Raw genomic sequence first — 16,001 nt, 5'->3', positions numbered from 1 at the left:
AAGAACCGGGTCGGTTTCCTGGATCAGAACCAGGAGGAGGAGCTGATCTGATCCTGATCTCTAAAGAGACTCAAACTTCCTCCTTCAGTTCAGTTCAACTCTCCAACATTAACTCTGCTCATCATGGACTATTATGGTCTGTCTCTGCTCATCGCCTCTCTGCTAACAGGTCAGATAAAAATGTTTTATGACTAAATTAAACTCGATTCTCTGTGAATCGTTTCATTTTGAACTCATTTTTCCTCCATCAGGAATCAGATGTGATGAACTCAGTCCCATGAAGATCGAACTGATCAGCTTCGAAGGCAGTTCTGTTAATCTAACTTACGGTCTAGCCAGAGAAGCTCGAAGCAACGACTATTTCTACTGGTACCGTCAGAACCCAGGAGAACCTCCAGAGGTTCTGATCTCCCACTCTGCTTCAGGAGCTGAAGGGGTTAAAAAACTTCCTGAGCTGAAGATTGAAGTGAGGAAAACCCAGATGGATCTGCTGATCTCCTCTGCTGCAGTGACAGACTCTGCTGTGTACTACTGCGCTCTGCAGCCCACAGTGACAGGAAACACCAGAACCCTGAACAAAAACCTGCAGTACTGCACAGCAGCCACTAGAGGGCCTCACTCCCTGATAATCCACCTGTGGAAATGAGACGACCCTTCCTCAAATCAAGGGAGAGGTTGTGCACCCTGCACCGAGCAGCTCACCCTGGAACGCTCTGGGTGCCAAGCCGAAACGGGAGTCTGGCACTGTGGATCCGATGAGACGATTATCAGGTAGAACCCCGCACCTGGACGAATCAGCGTGGCCGGCTCTGAGCCGAAACCCACCTTCAGCTTCAACGCCTGCTCCGCCAAAGAAAGACAAACAAGCAGCTGCAACCAAAACGCCTCCACCGACCCTGCTGACCCCACCGACCCCGCTGACCCCACCGACCCCGCTGACCCCGCTCCCAGGGACAAAGCAACCAGCAAGAGCCTCAAAACATTCTGACTCTGTGGGAATCCCACTGAAAAACAGATTTTCTGCACTCCAGCCTGAGCCTCTGAGTGAAACTTTGCCTTCAAACATCAACAGTGAGGCAAGACCAACACATCGATCCCCCAAAGCTCCCAAGGACAAAGCGACCACCAGGAAAACTAAAGGTAACCCAAAAGTGCTTGTTGTTGGAGATGAGGCAGTAAAGGGAATCAGTGACGTTTGCAATCCCAGGAAAACAAGAGTGATGTATTTTCCTGGTGACACTGTATCTGATTTAACCAACAAACTGCTCTCTCTAACCACTGATCAGCCAGATATTCAGACTTTAGTTGTGCATGTTGGAGCCAACGATCTGGCAAAGCAAAAGTCTGAGATTCTGAAAAAGGACTTTAACATTCTTCTGGACACTATGGGAAAACTGAGAATGAAGTTATTTCTCAGTGGTCCATTCCATCACCTCAATGGGGAGACGAAAAACACTCCAGGCTGCTCACGATCAACAAATGGCTGATTAAAACCTGCTCTACCAGCTCAGTGACCTTCATCAATAACCTCTGGATCTATTGGCAGCGCTTTCACCTTTTGGAAGAGGAGGATGCAATCTTAATAAACATGGGATAAAGCTACTCACTGCAAACCTTTTTTATTTTATCACACACTGGACCTGGTTATCAGTAAGGGTGTGAATATTTCCAATGTCTCTGTAACTGATGTCGCCTGTCGGATCACTTCCTGTTATCTATGAAGGTTCTTTATTCTTTGACCCACTTGGACAAACAGCTACTGTCACAAAACGTTCTTTCACAGAAAACAGCAGAAACATTTAATCAAATCTACTCTTCCTCCTCACCCTTAAGCTGTAATGATGTAGATCAGTTGGTAGATGATTTTCAGGCTAAAGTTTCATATATCATTGATTCTATTGGCCCAATTAAACGAAAGGTTTTGACTGGTAGAAAGAAATCTCCATGGAGAAAAGCACAAACAGTTGTGAGTACATAACTGTTTGTCGCAGAGCAAAACCAAAATGGTGTAAAACTCAACTTCACGTTCATAATGACATCTATAAAGAAAGACTATGTAACTATCACTCAACACTAAAACATGCAAGGGAGGCTTTCTTTGCAGTTGTCATAAACAAAACCATGAACAATGCTGGAGCTTTATTTGCAACAGTTGACAGGCTCACAAACCCTCCTATGACGTTTCCACCTGAATCCAATCTAATGCTGATGGAACAAGTTTTCCAGCTTCTTTTCAGAGAAAATCCAAAGAATCAGAGGATTAATCTGCACATTGACTCTAAAGCCAGAACCATTGCTGAACCCAAACAGAACAAATACAGGAAAAATGACCCATTTTCAACTACTTCATTCTAAAACCCTAGAAGAAATTATAAGTCAGTTAAGTTCAAGCTCCTGCTGTCTGGATGTTCTAGATCTATAACTCTAGAACATTTCTTTAAGAAAGTCCTGCCTGTTATTGCTACTGATCTGATCCAAATAGTAACTCATCGCTTACATCAGGTGTTTTCCCCCAGGCTTTGAAAACAGCAGTTATTAAACCACTGTTAAAAAAGAACAACCTGGACAAATCACTATTGCAGAATTACAGGCCGACCTCTGACCTCTGACCTCCCATTCATCAGCAAAGTTATTGAAAAAACTGTGTAAACAATGAAATAGTTTCCTCATGATGACCAACTGCTTTCACTCTTTCCAATCTGGTTTCCATGGTTACCACAGCACGGAGACTGGCCTAGTCAAAGTATTCAATGATATCCATATAGAACAGAAAATCTTTATTAATCCCACAGGGAAATTGAGGTCGTCTGTCTGTAGCTCACAAGAATTCATATCCACACAACATTAAAAATCTTTAAAACATACATGAAATAAAATAAATATAATAAATGCATCACCACTGGAAGACGTGTAGAAAGTGCTTCAATATGTTAGAATGCTAGTTGCCCCGCCTCCCTCTATTGCCCCTCCCAGAGGCAGCAGCATCATAGAGCCTGATGGACTGAAGGACAAAAGAGTTTTAATCCTCAGCTGAACAAACCAGTGAGACGAACCTTTTACTGAGGGACTGAACCCAGTTTAGACAATGTCCTCTAGGACTGAACTGAGTTTAGACAATGTCCTCTAGGACTGAGTTTAGACAGTGTCCTCTAGGACTGAGTTTAGACAGTGTCCTCTAGGACCGAGTTTAGACAGTGTCCTCTAGGACTGAACTGAGTTTAGACAATGTCCTCTAGGACTGAGTTTAGACAGTGTCCTCTAGGACTGAGTTTAGACAATGTCCTCTAGGACTGAACCGAGTTTAGACAGTGTCCTCTAGGACTGAGTTTAGACAATGTCCTCTGGGACTGAGTTTAGACAATGTCCTCTAGGACTGAGTTTAGACAATGTCCTCTAGGACTGAGTTTAGACAGTGTCCTCTAGGACTGAGTTTAGACAGTGTCCTCTAGGACTGAGTTTAGACAGTGTCCTCTAGGACTGAACCGAGTTTAGACAGTGTCCTCTAGGACTGAGTTTAGACAGTGTCCTCTAGGACTGAGTTTAGACAGTGTCCTCTAGGACTGAACCGAGTTTAGACAGTGTCCTCTAGGACTGAGTTTAGACAGTGTCCTCTAGGACTGAGTTTAGACAGTGTCCTCTGGGACTGAACCGAGTTTAGACAGTGTCCTCTAGGACTGAGTTTAGACAATGTCCTCTAGGACTGAGTTTAGACAGTGTCCTCTGGGACTGAACCGAGTTTAGACAGTGTCCTCTAGGACTGAGTTTAGACAATGTCCTCTAGGACTGAGTTTAGACAGTGTCCTCTGGGACTGAACCGAGTTTAGACAGTGTCCTCTAGGACTGAGTTTAGACAATGTCCTCTAGGACTGAGTTTAGACAGTGTCCTCTAGGACTGAGTTTAGACAGTGTCCTCTAGGACTGAACTGAGTTTAGACAGTGTCCTCTAGGACTGAGTTTAGACAATGTCCTCTAGGACTGAGTTTAGACAGTGTCCTCTAGGACTGAACTGAGTTTAGACAGTGTCCTCTAGGACTGAGTTTAGACAATGTCCTCTAGGACTGAGTTTAGACAGTGTCCTCTAGGACTGAGTTTAGACAATGTCCTCTAGGACTGAGTTTAGACAGTGTCCTCTAGGACTGAGTTTAGACAATGTCCTCTAGGACTGAGTTTAGACAGTGTCCTCTAGGACTGAACTGAGTTTAGACAGTGTCCTCTGGGACTGAGTTTAGACAATGTCCTCTAGGACTGAGTTTAGACAATGTCCTCTAGGACTGAGTTTAGACAGTGTCCTCTAGGACTGAGTTTAGACAGTGTCCTCTAGGACTGAGTTTAGACAGTGTCCTCTAGGACTGAACTGAGTTTAGACAATGTCCTATAGGACTGAGTTTAGACAGTGTCCTCTAGGACTGAGTTTAGACAATGTCCTCTAGGACTGAGTTTAGACAGTGTCCTCTAGGACTGAACTGAGTTTAGACAATGTCCTCTAGGACTGAGTTTAGACAATGTCCTCTGGGACTGAGTTTAGACAATGTCCTCTAGGACTGAGTTTAGACAATGTCCTCTAGGACTGAGTTTAGACAGTGTCCTCTAGGACTGAGTTTAGACAGTGTCCTCTAGGACTGAGTTTAGACAATGTCCTCTAGGACTGAGTTTAGACAGTGTCCTCTAGGACTGAGTTTAGACAGTGTCCTCTAGGACTGAGTTTAGACAGTGTCCTCTGGGACTGAACCGAGTTTAGACAGTGTCCTCTAGGACTGAGTTTAGACAATGTCCTCTAGGACTGAGTTTAGACAGTGTCCTCTAGGACTGAACTGAGTTTAGACAGTGTCCTCTGGGACTGAGTTTAGACAATGTCCTCTAGGACTGAGTTTAGACAGTGTCCTCTAGGACTGAGTTTAGACAGTGTCCTCTAGGACTGAGTTTAGACAGTGTCCTCTAGGACTGAGTTTAGACAGTGTCCTCTGGGACTGAACCGAGTTTAGACAGTGTCCTCTAGGACTGAGTTTAGACAATGTCCTCTAGGACTGAGTTTAGACAGTGTCCTCTGGGACTGAACCGAGTTTAGACAGTGTCCTCTAGGACTGAGTTTAGACAATGTCCTCTAGGACTGAGTTTAGACAGTGTCCTCTAGGACTGAGTTTAGACAGTGTCCTCTAGGACTGAGTTTAGACAGTGTCCTCTGGGACTGAACCGAGTTTAGACAGTGTCCTCTAGGACTGAGTTTAGACAATGTCCTCTAGGACTGAGTTTAGACAGTGTCCTCTAGGACTGAGTTTAGACAGTGTCCTCTAGGACTGAGTTTAGACAGTGTCCTCTAGGACTGAACTGAGTTTAGACAGTGTCCTCTAGGACTGAGTTTAGACAGTGTCCTCTAGGACTGAACTGAGTTTAGACAGTGTCCTCTAGGACTGAGTTTAGACAGTGTCCTCTAGGACTGAGTTTAGACAGTGTCCTCTAGGACTGAGTTTAGACAGTGTCCTCTAGGACTGAGTTTAGACAGTGTCCTCTGTTCCACCACCATCTCTGAACGGTGGTGGAACCTCGGTTCTGGTTCTGTTGGACCTCAGTGTCGACCAGGACATTTTACTGAATCGACTGGTTTGAATCTTACATAAAGAAACGGGATTACTTTGTTTCAATTGGAAACGTGTCATCAAAGAGGTCAAAGGTCACATGCTCTTGCTCTATATAGTTCAACTATAGAGCAAGAGCTATAGATCTATAGCTATAGATATATATTTATAGATCTATAGCTATAGATCTATAGCTCTAGATCTATAGCTATAGATCTATAGCTATAGATCTATAGCTATAGATCTATAGCTATAGATCTATAGCTATAGATCTAGAGTCAATGCACAGCTTCAGTTATTACAACTAAAAACTAGCGATCAGCCTGAAACCTTGGAGTAGTGATGACCTCTGACCTGAACCTTGCGAGCCACATAAAGACAGTTACAAAGTCGGCCTTCTATCACCTGAAGAACATCTCCAGGATTAGAGGACTAATGTCTCAGCCAGATCTAGAGAAACTCATCCATGCGTTTATCTTTAGTCTCATTGATTATTGTAACAGCGTCTTCGCAGGCCTGACCAACAAATCAATCCTCCAGCTGCAGCTGATCCAGAAGCTGCTGATCCAGAACCAGCTGATCCAGAAGCTGCTGATCCAGAACCAGCTGATCCAGAACCAGCTGATCCAGAAGCTGCTGATCCAGAAGCTGCTGATCCAGAAGCTGCTGCTCCTGTTCTCACTAGAACCAGGAAGATAGAGACATAACAGCAGTTTTAAAGTCCCTCCACTGGCTCCCTGTAGCTCAAAGAATAGATTTTAAAATACTGTTGTTAGTTTATAAATCACTGAACGGTTTAGCACCACAATACATCAAAGATCTGCTGTTGTTGTATCAACCTTCCAGACTCTCAGGTTCTGGTTCTGGTTCTGATCTGCATCCCCAGAACCAGAACCAAGAGAGGAGAAGCAGCTTTCAGCATCTATGCACCAAAAATTTGGAACAAACTTCCAGAAAACTGTAAAACAGCAGAAACCCTGACTTCCTTTAAATCTCGACTAAAAACACACCTGATTAGAGTTTTATTTGAAATGTAATATGGAACAATGTATTGTTTATTCCATGATACATGACTTGGTGTTAGGGTTAAACACCTATAAAACACATATTAACAATGACAGGAAAGACTAGAGAGTTAGATTCTTTCTTACTCGCGAGGAGAACAGACAGAGATGTGCTTCAGTTACAATCTCCTGCCGCTCTGAAGCACATTTGTCTGCTCCTCTCTTTTTATTGTTTTCAGGATCCCTAATCACAAAGACGCTGTAGCTCTAAAGAGAGGAAACAACTCATTACACAGCTACAGCGCCAAACGTCATTCACTAAGTAACGCAATCATTCTGCACTAGTTAATCTCCTTCCAGAAACAGTTAAACAGAATATTTAGTCAACCTTCACAGTGACAGCAACTCAAATGAAGCAGAGCTCTTCACCAACCCTGCAGGAAGACTGTTGTCTCTGCTTTTCATCAGTGAGAACTTCTGAGAAACTCAGAAAAAATCAGAGTAAATCAATAATAATGGAAACATTCTTTTTTTTTTTTTTATTTAGAAAGATAATTTCGATCACATACAATAATTATATTGTTACTCATTGAAGTCGTACATGAGGTGACAGCATGGAATCCAGGTGGTTTTATCCATATCGCCTTTCTGGTGTTTTTTAACAGTCTTAGTTATAAACGATAACAAGTTTGAACAAAATTGAACACAACAAACAAACAAAAAACAAACCCGAATAGACTAAGTAAAATAAAAATAAATAAACAAAAAATGGGGATCGCACCACTTCAAGCAATAGAAGATCTCAAGAATATAGAAGGGCTGTACATATAAATCACAAGAACAATCAAGTGAAGTCTGATCTGACTGGGTTTACATACTCAGTCCATTTGGTCCAGATCTTGTAAAATTTACCTTTTTCAAGTTGGAGGGAGAAAGAAATCCTTTCCATAGCATAATCCGATAACAATTTCAATCCGTTCATGGACAGTAGGTGGGTCCGGTTTCAGCCTTTTCCTGTGATGCATTTCTTACTGGCTGCCAGTAGGACAGCCAGCAGCTTTTTGTCTGAGTTGGTCCAATTGTCCAACCGTAAGTTACCCAGATACATCGTTTCACATTAAATGGTATGTTCACATGAAATATGTTTTCAATGTGTTTATGGAGCTCTTCCCAATATGGTCTTATTACCTGGCAGTCCCAAAACATATGGAAGTGATTGGCACCATTAGACCCTCAGAGTCTCCAGCAGGTGGCGCCGTTGCTTTGACATCTTCTCTGAATGGTGTAACAAAAACTCCCGCCATGAATTCGATCCAGTCCAGATCCACTGCAGTTGACATCCCATCCTCTTGATCTCATTCTTAATTCTATAATGAGATCAATTAATAACTGCATAGAAGAAGATAATACTATTAGATTAGATGAGAATAACAAATATTTGATGAATAATATCACAATTTCCAACACTTTGTGTTTTTGTGTTTATGATGTAAAGGATTTTGAAATGCCTTGCTGCTGAAACGAGCTTAAATAAAATTTGATTTGATAATGACAAGGAAATTGTGACTAAAAAAAAACAATTCAGCTCCAGTGAGGGGCCCCTTGGTGGCCGTGGACAAGAGGACAGCCTGTCTCACTGCGCTGTAACTATGACGTCGTTCTGACCTTCAGGCTCCTGTTTGTCCTCCAGAAACAACTTGGTTTCTGATCCTGGATCAGCAGCATCGTCTTCACTGAGCCCACCATCGATTCTGCTTTTCTGTAAGTTTCTCACCAATAACTGCCTGTAAATATTGATGAGTTTGATTATTAATAATTTGATTCAAGTTGTTTTTACCCTGATGGAGACAAATCACAGCAGGGGGCTTTTATCCAGTGACTATCAGATGCATCTCTTCTGCAGTAAAACTGAGCCTGAAAACCTTCATCAGGAGGTTTAATTTATCGTTGATGTGATTCAGGCCCATTGGAGCCTCCGGTGTTACAGGACGCTGGTTCTTTTGGGCGACTTTTCTTCTTCTGCAGCTGGACATTTCAGCAAAAAGCTCTGCAGCATCTGGTGGTTCATGTAGGACAGATGAGTCTCTGATCAGGTTCAGAACATCGACTCATCCTCACACATTCAGAGAAAATCTGCTGACAATATCCAGTAGATCCAGTAGATTCAGTTCCTCCTGAACATCTGCCCAGCTGCTGAAGCCTCGTTCTCTCTGCTGGACTCCACCTCTCTCTCCACCAGAGGGCGCCATGCTCCAGTAGGCGGCGCTCTCCTTGTGCTCTGTGCTCCAGCATTGTGTCAATAAGAAGTGGTGCTGTGAAGAGAACAATAGTCAGACTGAATGTTGAACATCAGCTGCTTTCTCCTGCTGATTTAAACCTTGTTGGACAGATGGAACATTGGCTGTGGATTATTCTGGCTGCTCTTTTCTCTGGTAAGATACAAAGATGTTTCCTCTACATGGAGTCTTTAAAGCTGCTGATTGTTCTCCTTTAATCAATCATCTTTATTGATCCGTCTTTCCTCTGCATGTTCTGTTCTTCCCAGAGTGTAAAGGAGACTCAGTGAAGCAGACAGGAGGAGAAGTTGCTGCAGCAGCAGGAGAATCACTGACTCTGGGATGTACCTTTAAACCCAGTGGAGGAACTGATGCCTTGTTCTGGTACAAACAAGAAGAAAACAGTTTCCCAAAGTACATGCTTAAGCAATACTTCACAACGAGAGATAAAGCTCCAGAGTTCAACAACAACAGATTCAATGCAGAAATCAACGACAAGACATTCAACCTGACGATCCAGGATCTCCGTCTGACAGACTCTGCTGTGTACTACTGCGCTCTGCAGCCCACAGTGACAGGAAACACCAGAACCCTGAACAAAAACCTGCAGTACTGCACAGCAGCCACTAGAGGGCCTCACTCCCTGTAATGTTTGTCAGGATTCTGTCTGTTTATAAAAATCTGAGATGTAAAGCTGCATCACTGCTTTTCAAACTAAAACGTATTTCCAAACCAACAAACTGATAATATGATGTGATTTTGGATTAAACCTGTTATTGTTCATCTTTATCTAAATCTAATATCAAGATGAACATTTTCATAAATTCGCAGAAATCTTGCAGCCATATTTAATAAATAAAACTGCGGCAGTAACCTGATTGGATGTGATCAAGTCCTAATCTAATCCTGGTAAAGAGTGAAATATGTCAAGTTCAATACTGATTGTTACTTTATGTTAAAGTGAGAATAAAACAGAAAGTTTCTGCATCAATGAACTGATTGTGTTCAGAAATTTTGATAAATAAAGGATGATGATGGAGCAGGGGCTGCAGTTTATGGCTGTTTAACTGAATCTGATTACATTGTTTTGTAAAAATGTATCAATCAATAAACTATATCATTGTTATATTATTGGCAGTTTCAAACCAACCGGCCATCTGCAGCAGAACAGTTAAAATAAAACTGTTTATCTACAAACTCTGTTAAGCTCACGTCTCAAATGTCTTTTTACATAATTGATAGTTCTGAAAGTTCAGAGGGAAAAACTTTAAATTTCCACCAGAGATCAGCTGAAGCTGAGAGGAAGAGGAGGAAGAGGAGGAAGAGGAGGAGCTGATCTGATCCTGAACTCAGAGACTCAAACTTCCTCCTTCAGTTCAGTTCAACTCTCCAACATCAACTCTGCTCATCATGGCCTATTATGGTTGTCTCTGCTCATCGCCTCTCTGCTAACAGGTCAGATTATAAATATGCTGATAATCTTATTCTACACCTCATGATTGTGACTCAGTTTAGTTTGATAACTAACAGGTTTCTCTGCCTTCAGGTGTCGAGTCTCAACAACTATCTCCTCTGGTGGCAGAAAGCTTCACTTCAGAGGGCGGCTCCGCTTCTCTGACCTACACATTTTCTAAAGAAGCATCTGGAAGCGATGAGTTCTACTGGTATCGCCAATATGCAGGGAAACCTCCAGAGTTCCTGCTCTACCACCTGGGATCAGGAAAAATACTGAAGGAGGAAACGGCTGGACTGGACATTGATGTGAAGGGAAGAAATATAAATCTGCTGATCTCCTCTGCTGCAGTGACAGACTCTGCTGTGTACTACTGCGCTGTGAGGCCCACAGTGACAGGAAAACACCAGAACCCTGAACAAAAACCTGCAGTACTGCACAGCAGCCACTAGAGGGCCTCACTCCCTGTTTAATCCACTAAAACCTGCAGTACTGCACAGCAGCCACTAGAGGGCCTCCCCCCTGTTAACCACTAAAACCTGCAGTATGCACAGCAGCCACTAGAGGGCCTCACTCCTGTTAAACCACTAAAAACTGCAGTAGCACAGCAGCCACTAGAGGGCCTCACTCCCTGTTAAACCACTAAAACCTGCAGTACTGCACAGCAGCCACTAGAGGGCTCACCCTGTTAAACCACTAAAACCTGCAGTACTGCACAGCAGCCACTAGAGGGCCTCACTCCCTGTTAAACCACTAAAACCTGCAGTACTGCACAGCAGCCACTAGAGGGCCTCACTCCCACTGGTTGTTGAGTCGTTGGACTGAAGACAAAGACAACAGAGACATGAAGCAGCAAAGATCAGAGACGGAGCTGCTGAGGAAGCAGAAACTCTGATTGGTTGAGTTGTAGTGGCCCCGCCCACTGACCTTCAGCTCCTCCAATCCTCCCTTGTTACTCCATTTGCTGAGAGTTACCAGTGCTGCTCTGAAGCCTCCAACTGATCCAGGATTGGTTTAGTGACAACTGACTTGACTTATGATCAATGTAAAAATCTAATTAAAGTAATCATTATATTTAATGTTTACGAAACATAAACATTAAACTAATTGCATATTAAAGTGATGCTCTAATTAATTTATGTATCGTCTGCACATAAATCAACTTCCTGAACAGGGCATGAAGTGATCAAAACTGCAAGAGTAAAATTGTTTGGCCTCTGATATTCCAGCGTATTAGAGCTGAAAGATTAAAAAAGGAAGAAAAAACTCTTACATTTTGAGATTACTCCCAGAAAAGTTCTAGAAACAACAGATTTCTGTGAGGATTTGGTCGTTCTGTGTTCATTTGGGTTTGTGTCGCTCGTGTTGCCCCTCATTGATACCAGCTGTCTGTTTCTCGCCTTTATTGTCGTCGTCTGTGTTACTCCAGTTGCTACCAGTTCTGAGCTCCAAGCCTCCTGCCTTCATTCCCTTCATAAAAAACATCATCACTGTTCAGCAGCCTGAGTCCTCCGCTTCCATCCTACCATTACAACCGCAAATCAGGACAATTTATGAGTTTGGAGACAAAAAGTTCTGACTCTGGAAACCCTAAGTTTCTGATATTTCAAAAATGTATAAAATGTTGACTTTTACATTCAACATAATTTTTCTAGAATATTTTGGTAGACTACTTTTAATGACTACCAAAGGCGTAAGACTCTAAAAACCTGGAGAAAATGTGAATATTGCTTAAATTAAATTATGTGCTCAAAAAATGTGGTAAAAAAATATTTAAAATTGTATCTTTTAGAAATAATTTAAAATGCAAATAAAAACATAGCCTTATAATCCACAAATTAAATTGCCAGGTAGAAACTTGGCGATTCTCTGATTCCCTCTAGGAGGCGCTGTGGCCGTGGCGCTAAGATTAAGAATAGCTGCATGAGAAACACTGAAAATCCCATCACAGCAGGAGACAGAGAATTGATCAGAACAGAGCAAATTTAGACAGAAACACAACGATGTGGCGTCAAGTTGCTCAACCTGACCAATGAGAACGATGAAGACTCAGTTTCATCATGAGATGGGTGAGACGATTCAGTAGATCTGTTTCTGTACAATCGTGTAAACTGACCTGAGATGTTTCCATCTATAGAAGGACGTATGAGAAGCCTTTCAGTCTGTATTTGGAACAAACCACAGAACTGAACCTGGATCAGTTAAACTTACCAATGATCCCGAAGAGCTCGAGCTTCCTGGTTTTAGTCAGAGCGCCAGCAGCAGCGTACCTTTAACAGTGACTTCGGTCTGATCCCACCAGCTGGTCCTGATCAAACAGTTTGATCACAGGCCAAACTGCATGATGCGGCTTCCTGCAGTCGCTATGGTGTTCAACAGAATCCTGAGCTGCAGATCAGTCCAACATGTTGGTCTGAAGATTTTCTACTTCCTGAGGAAGAGGAGGAAGAGGAGGGAGAGGAGGAAGAGGAGGAAGAGGAGGAAGAGCAGGGAGAGGAGGAAGAGGAGGAAGAGGAGGAGGAGGAAGAGGAGGAAGAGGAGGAAGAGGAGGAAGAGCAGGAGAGGAGGAAGAGGAGGAAGAGGAGGAGGAAGAGGAGGAGGAGGAAGAGGAGGAAAAGGAGGAAGAGGAGGAGCTGATCTGATCCTGATCTCTAAAGAGACTCAAACTTCCTCCTTCAGTTCAGTTCAACTCTCCAACATCAACTCTGCTCATCATGGACTATTATGGTCTGTCTCTGCTCATCGCCTCTCTGCTAAACAGGTCAGATTGGTTCGATGCGCTTTGAACTGTTAAGGTTTAAATGTTTCCCTATAAAAACCGTTGAAACTTAAAGACGGAAAAATATTTTTTCTTTAAGGTGTCGGCTGTGATCAACTTATCCTCTTGACGAGGAAATCTTCAGATTAGACGACAACTCTGCTAAAATCGCCTATAAATATTCAAAACAAGCCACAACTGATTATTTCTTCTGGTATCGTCAATATCCTGGAAAACCTCCACAGTTCCTGATCTCCCACTCAGGAACAGGAACACAAACATCTCAGCCGTTTCCTGGTTTCTACTTCAACATGAATGATGATAAAACCCAGATGGATCTGCTGATCTCCTCTGCTGCAGTGACAGACTCTGCTGTGTACTACTGCGCTCTGCAGCCCACAGTGACAGGAAACACCAGAACCCTGAACAAAAAACCTGCAGTACTGCACAGCGGCCACTAGAGGGCCTCACTCCCTGTTAACCCACTAAAACCTGCAGTACTGCACAGCAGCCACTAGAGGGCCTCACTCCCTGTTAACCCACTAAAACCTGCAGTACTGCACAGCAGCCACTAGAGGGCCTCACTCCCTGTTAATCCACAAAAAACCTGCAGTACTGCACAGCAGCCACTAGAGGGCGCCATGCTCCAGTAGGCGGCGCTCTCCTTGTGCTCTGTGCTCCAGCATTGTGTCAATAAGAAGTGGTGCTGTGAAGAGAACAATAGTCAGACTGAATGTTGAACATCAGCTGCTTTCTCCTGCTGATTTAAACCTTGTTGGACAGATGGAACATTGGCTGTGGATTATTCTGGCTGCTCTTTTCTCTGGTAAGATACAAAGATGTTCCTCTACATGGAGTCTTTAAAGCTGCTGATTGTTCTCCTTTAATCAATCATCTTTATTGATCCGTCTCTTCCTCTGCATGTTCTGTCTTCCCAGAGTGTAAAGGAGACTCAGTGAAGCAGACAGGAGGAGAAGTTGCTGCTGCAGCAGGAGAATCACTGACTCTGGGATGTTACCTTTGAGACCAGTGGTACTAATTATGCCTTGTTCTGGTACAAACAAGAAGAAACAGTTTCCCAAAGTACATGCTGAAAGAATATGCTAAAATAAGAGATAAAGCTCCAGAGTTCAGCAGCACCAGATTTGATGCGAAGGTCAACAACTCAGAGTTTGGTCTGACGATCCAGGATCTGCATCTGTCAGACTCTGCTGTGTACTACTGCGCTCTGCAGCCCACAGTGACAGGAAACACCAGAACCCTGAACAAAAACCTGCAGAGCAACAACTACATAGTACCCCACATTATCCACTGCAGGACATCATGCTCATAGCAGTCATTAAGTTCACCTCTTAATGAGATAATTTTTTTCCTTTCCATTTTCTAACTGAAGCCAGAATCTTGAGATGAGTTAGAAACGATTTTAATGATTTAATATAATAAAGGTATCAGTTGGGATGAGAAGATAAATAAAATCCAGAGATTGACAAAGTAAAACTATCAGATTAATTGAAGACACTCATCTCTGTTCAAACAGAAGATCTAATAAGGCTTTTATTTAAAAAAGGTTAATTTCTCTGCAGATCCTGATATGCTGAGAGAGAAACTGGGCAGGCAGCAAGACTGGAGGAAAACTCAGAGTCTTTTGAGACACAATATAATGACTTAGTGCAGCTGCCATCTTTATTCTCAGGAGTAAAATATCTCTCATCATAAGAGTGGAAACGCTTGTTTAGTATGCAGCCAAGTGGAAGCAAATACAGAGCAGATCTAAGATGGCTGAACTGAGCCTTGTGCCTCCACATGATAGAGGAGCGCATGTGGACACACAGAAAGCTGCAGATGTCGTCTCCATCAACCTTTCACTTCATTTTCAACATTACGAAACATCTGGCAGTGAAATGCTGAGAGCGAGACAGAGAGCTTCAGGGAGGAGCTGATCTGATCCTGATCTCTAAAGAGACTCAAACTTCCTCCTTCAGTTCAGTTCAACTCTCCAACATCAACTCTGCTCATCATGGACTATTATGGTCTGTCTCTGCTCATCGCCTCTCTGCTAACAGGTCAGGTTGATTCTGATATACAAAGTTGCATTCAGAGGATTATGATTTCCTTTCATTGTACTAAATTAAAGAACAATTATTTTCCTTATAGGTGTCAACTGCCAACATTAATGCACATGTGGATGAAAAGTTCAGCCTGGAAGGCAGCTCTGTTACGCTGTCCTACAATTACTCCAAAAAAACAGCTGCAGATGACTATTTTTCTGGTATCGACAAAATCCAGGAGAAAAGCCAGAGTTTCTGATCTCTCACTCTGGAGCTGGAACGCTAATCTTAAAGTCAGAATCTCAAATGGATTTAAAGTGAGTGACTTAAATCAAGTCATCTGCTGATCTCCTCTGCTGCAGTGACAGACTCTGCTGTGTACTACTGCGCTGTGAGGCCCACAGTGACAGGAAACACCAGAACCCTGAACAAAAACCTGCAGTACTGCACAGCAGCCACTAGAGGGCCTCACTCTCTGTTAACCCACTAAAACCTGCAGTACTGCACAGCAGCCACTAGAGGGCCTCACTCTCTGTTAACCCACTAAAACCTGCAGTACTGCACAGCAGCCACTAGAGGGCCTCACTCCCTGTTAACCCACTAAAACCTGCAGTACTGCACACAGCAGCCACTAGAGGGCCTCACTCCTGTTAACCCACTAAAACCTGCAGTACTGCACAAAAGCCACTAGAGGGCCTCACTCCCTGTTAAACCACTAAAACCTGCAGTACTGCACAGCAGCCACTAGAGGGCCTCACTCTCTGTTAACCCACTAAAACCTGCAGTACTGCACAGCAGCCACTAGAGGGCCTCACTCCCTGTTAACCCACTAAAACCTGCAGTACTGCACAAAAGCCACTAGAGGGCCTCACTCCCTGTTAAACCACTA

General features: G+C 43.2%; 1 pseudogene and 1 gene segment (V, D, J or C); one reads left to right on the top strand and one right to left on the bottom strand.

The window, feature by feature from the left end:
- Positions 1-16,001, bottom strand: part of LOC129351712 (zinc finger protein 771-like) — a 67,666-nt pseudogene that overhangs the window by 25,496 nt on the left and 26,169 nt on the right.
- On the top strand, positions 107-988 carry LOC129351671 (T cell receptor alpha variable 9-2-like). The segment is given in 3 exon segments: positions 107-169; positions 252-541; positions 776-988. Coding segments are annotated over 3 exon segments (549 nt in total).

The sequence above is a fragment of the Poeciliopsis prolifica genome, unplaced genomic scaffold (genome assembly GCF_027474105.1).
Source record: "Poeciliopsis prolifica strain line A6 unplaced genomic scaffold, Auburn_PproV2 SCAFFOLD069, whole genome shotgun sequence".
Taxonomy (NCBI): domain Eukaryota; kingdom Metazoa; phylum Chordata; class Actinopteri; order Cyprinodontiformes; family Poeciliidae; genus Poeciliopsis; species Poeciliopsis prolifica.
The sequence above is the reverse complement of the archived record's forward strand: the minus strand, read 5'-3'. Positions and strand labels throughout refer to the sequence as shown.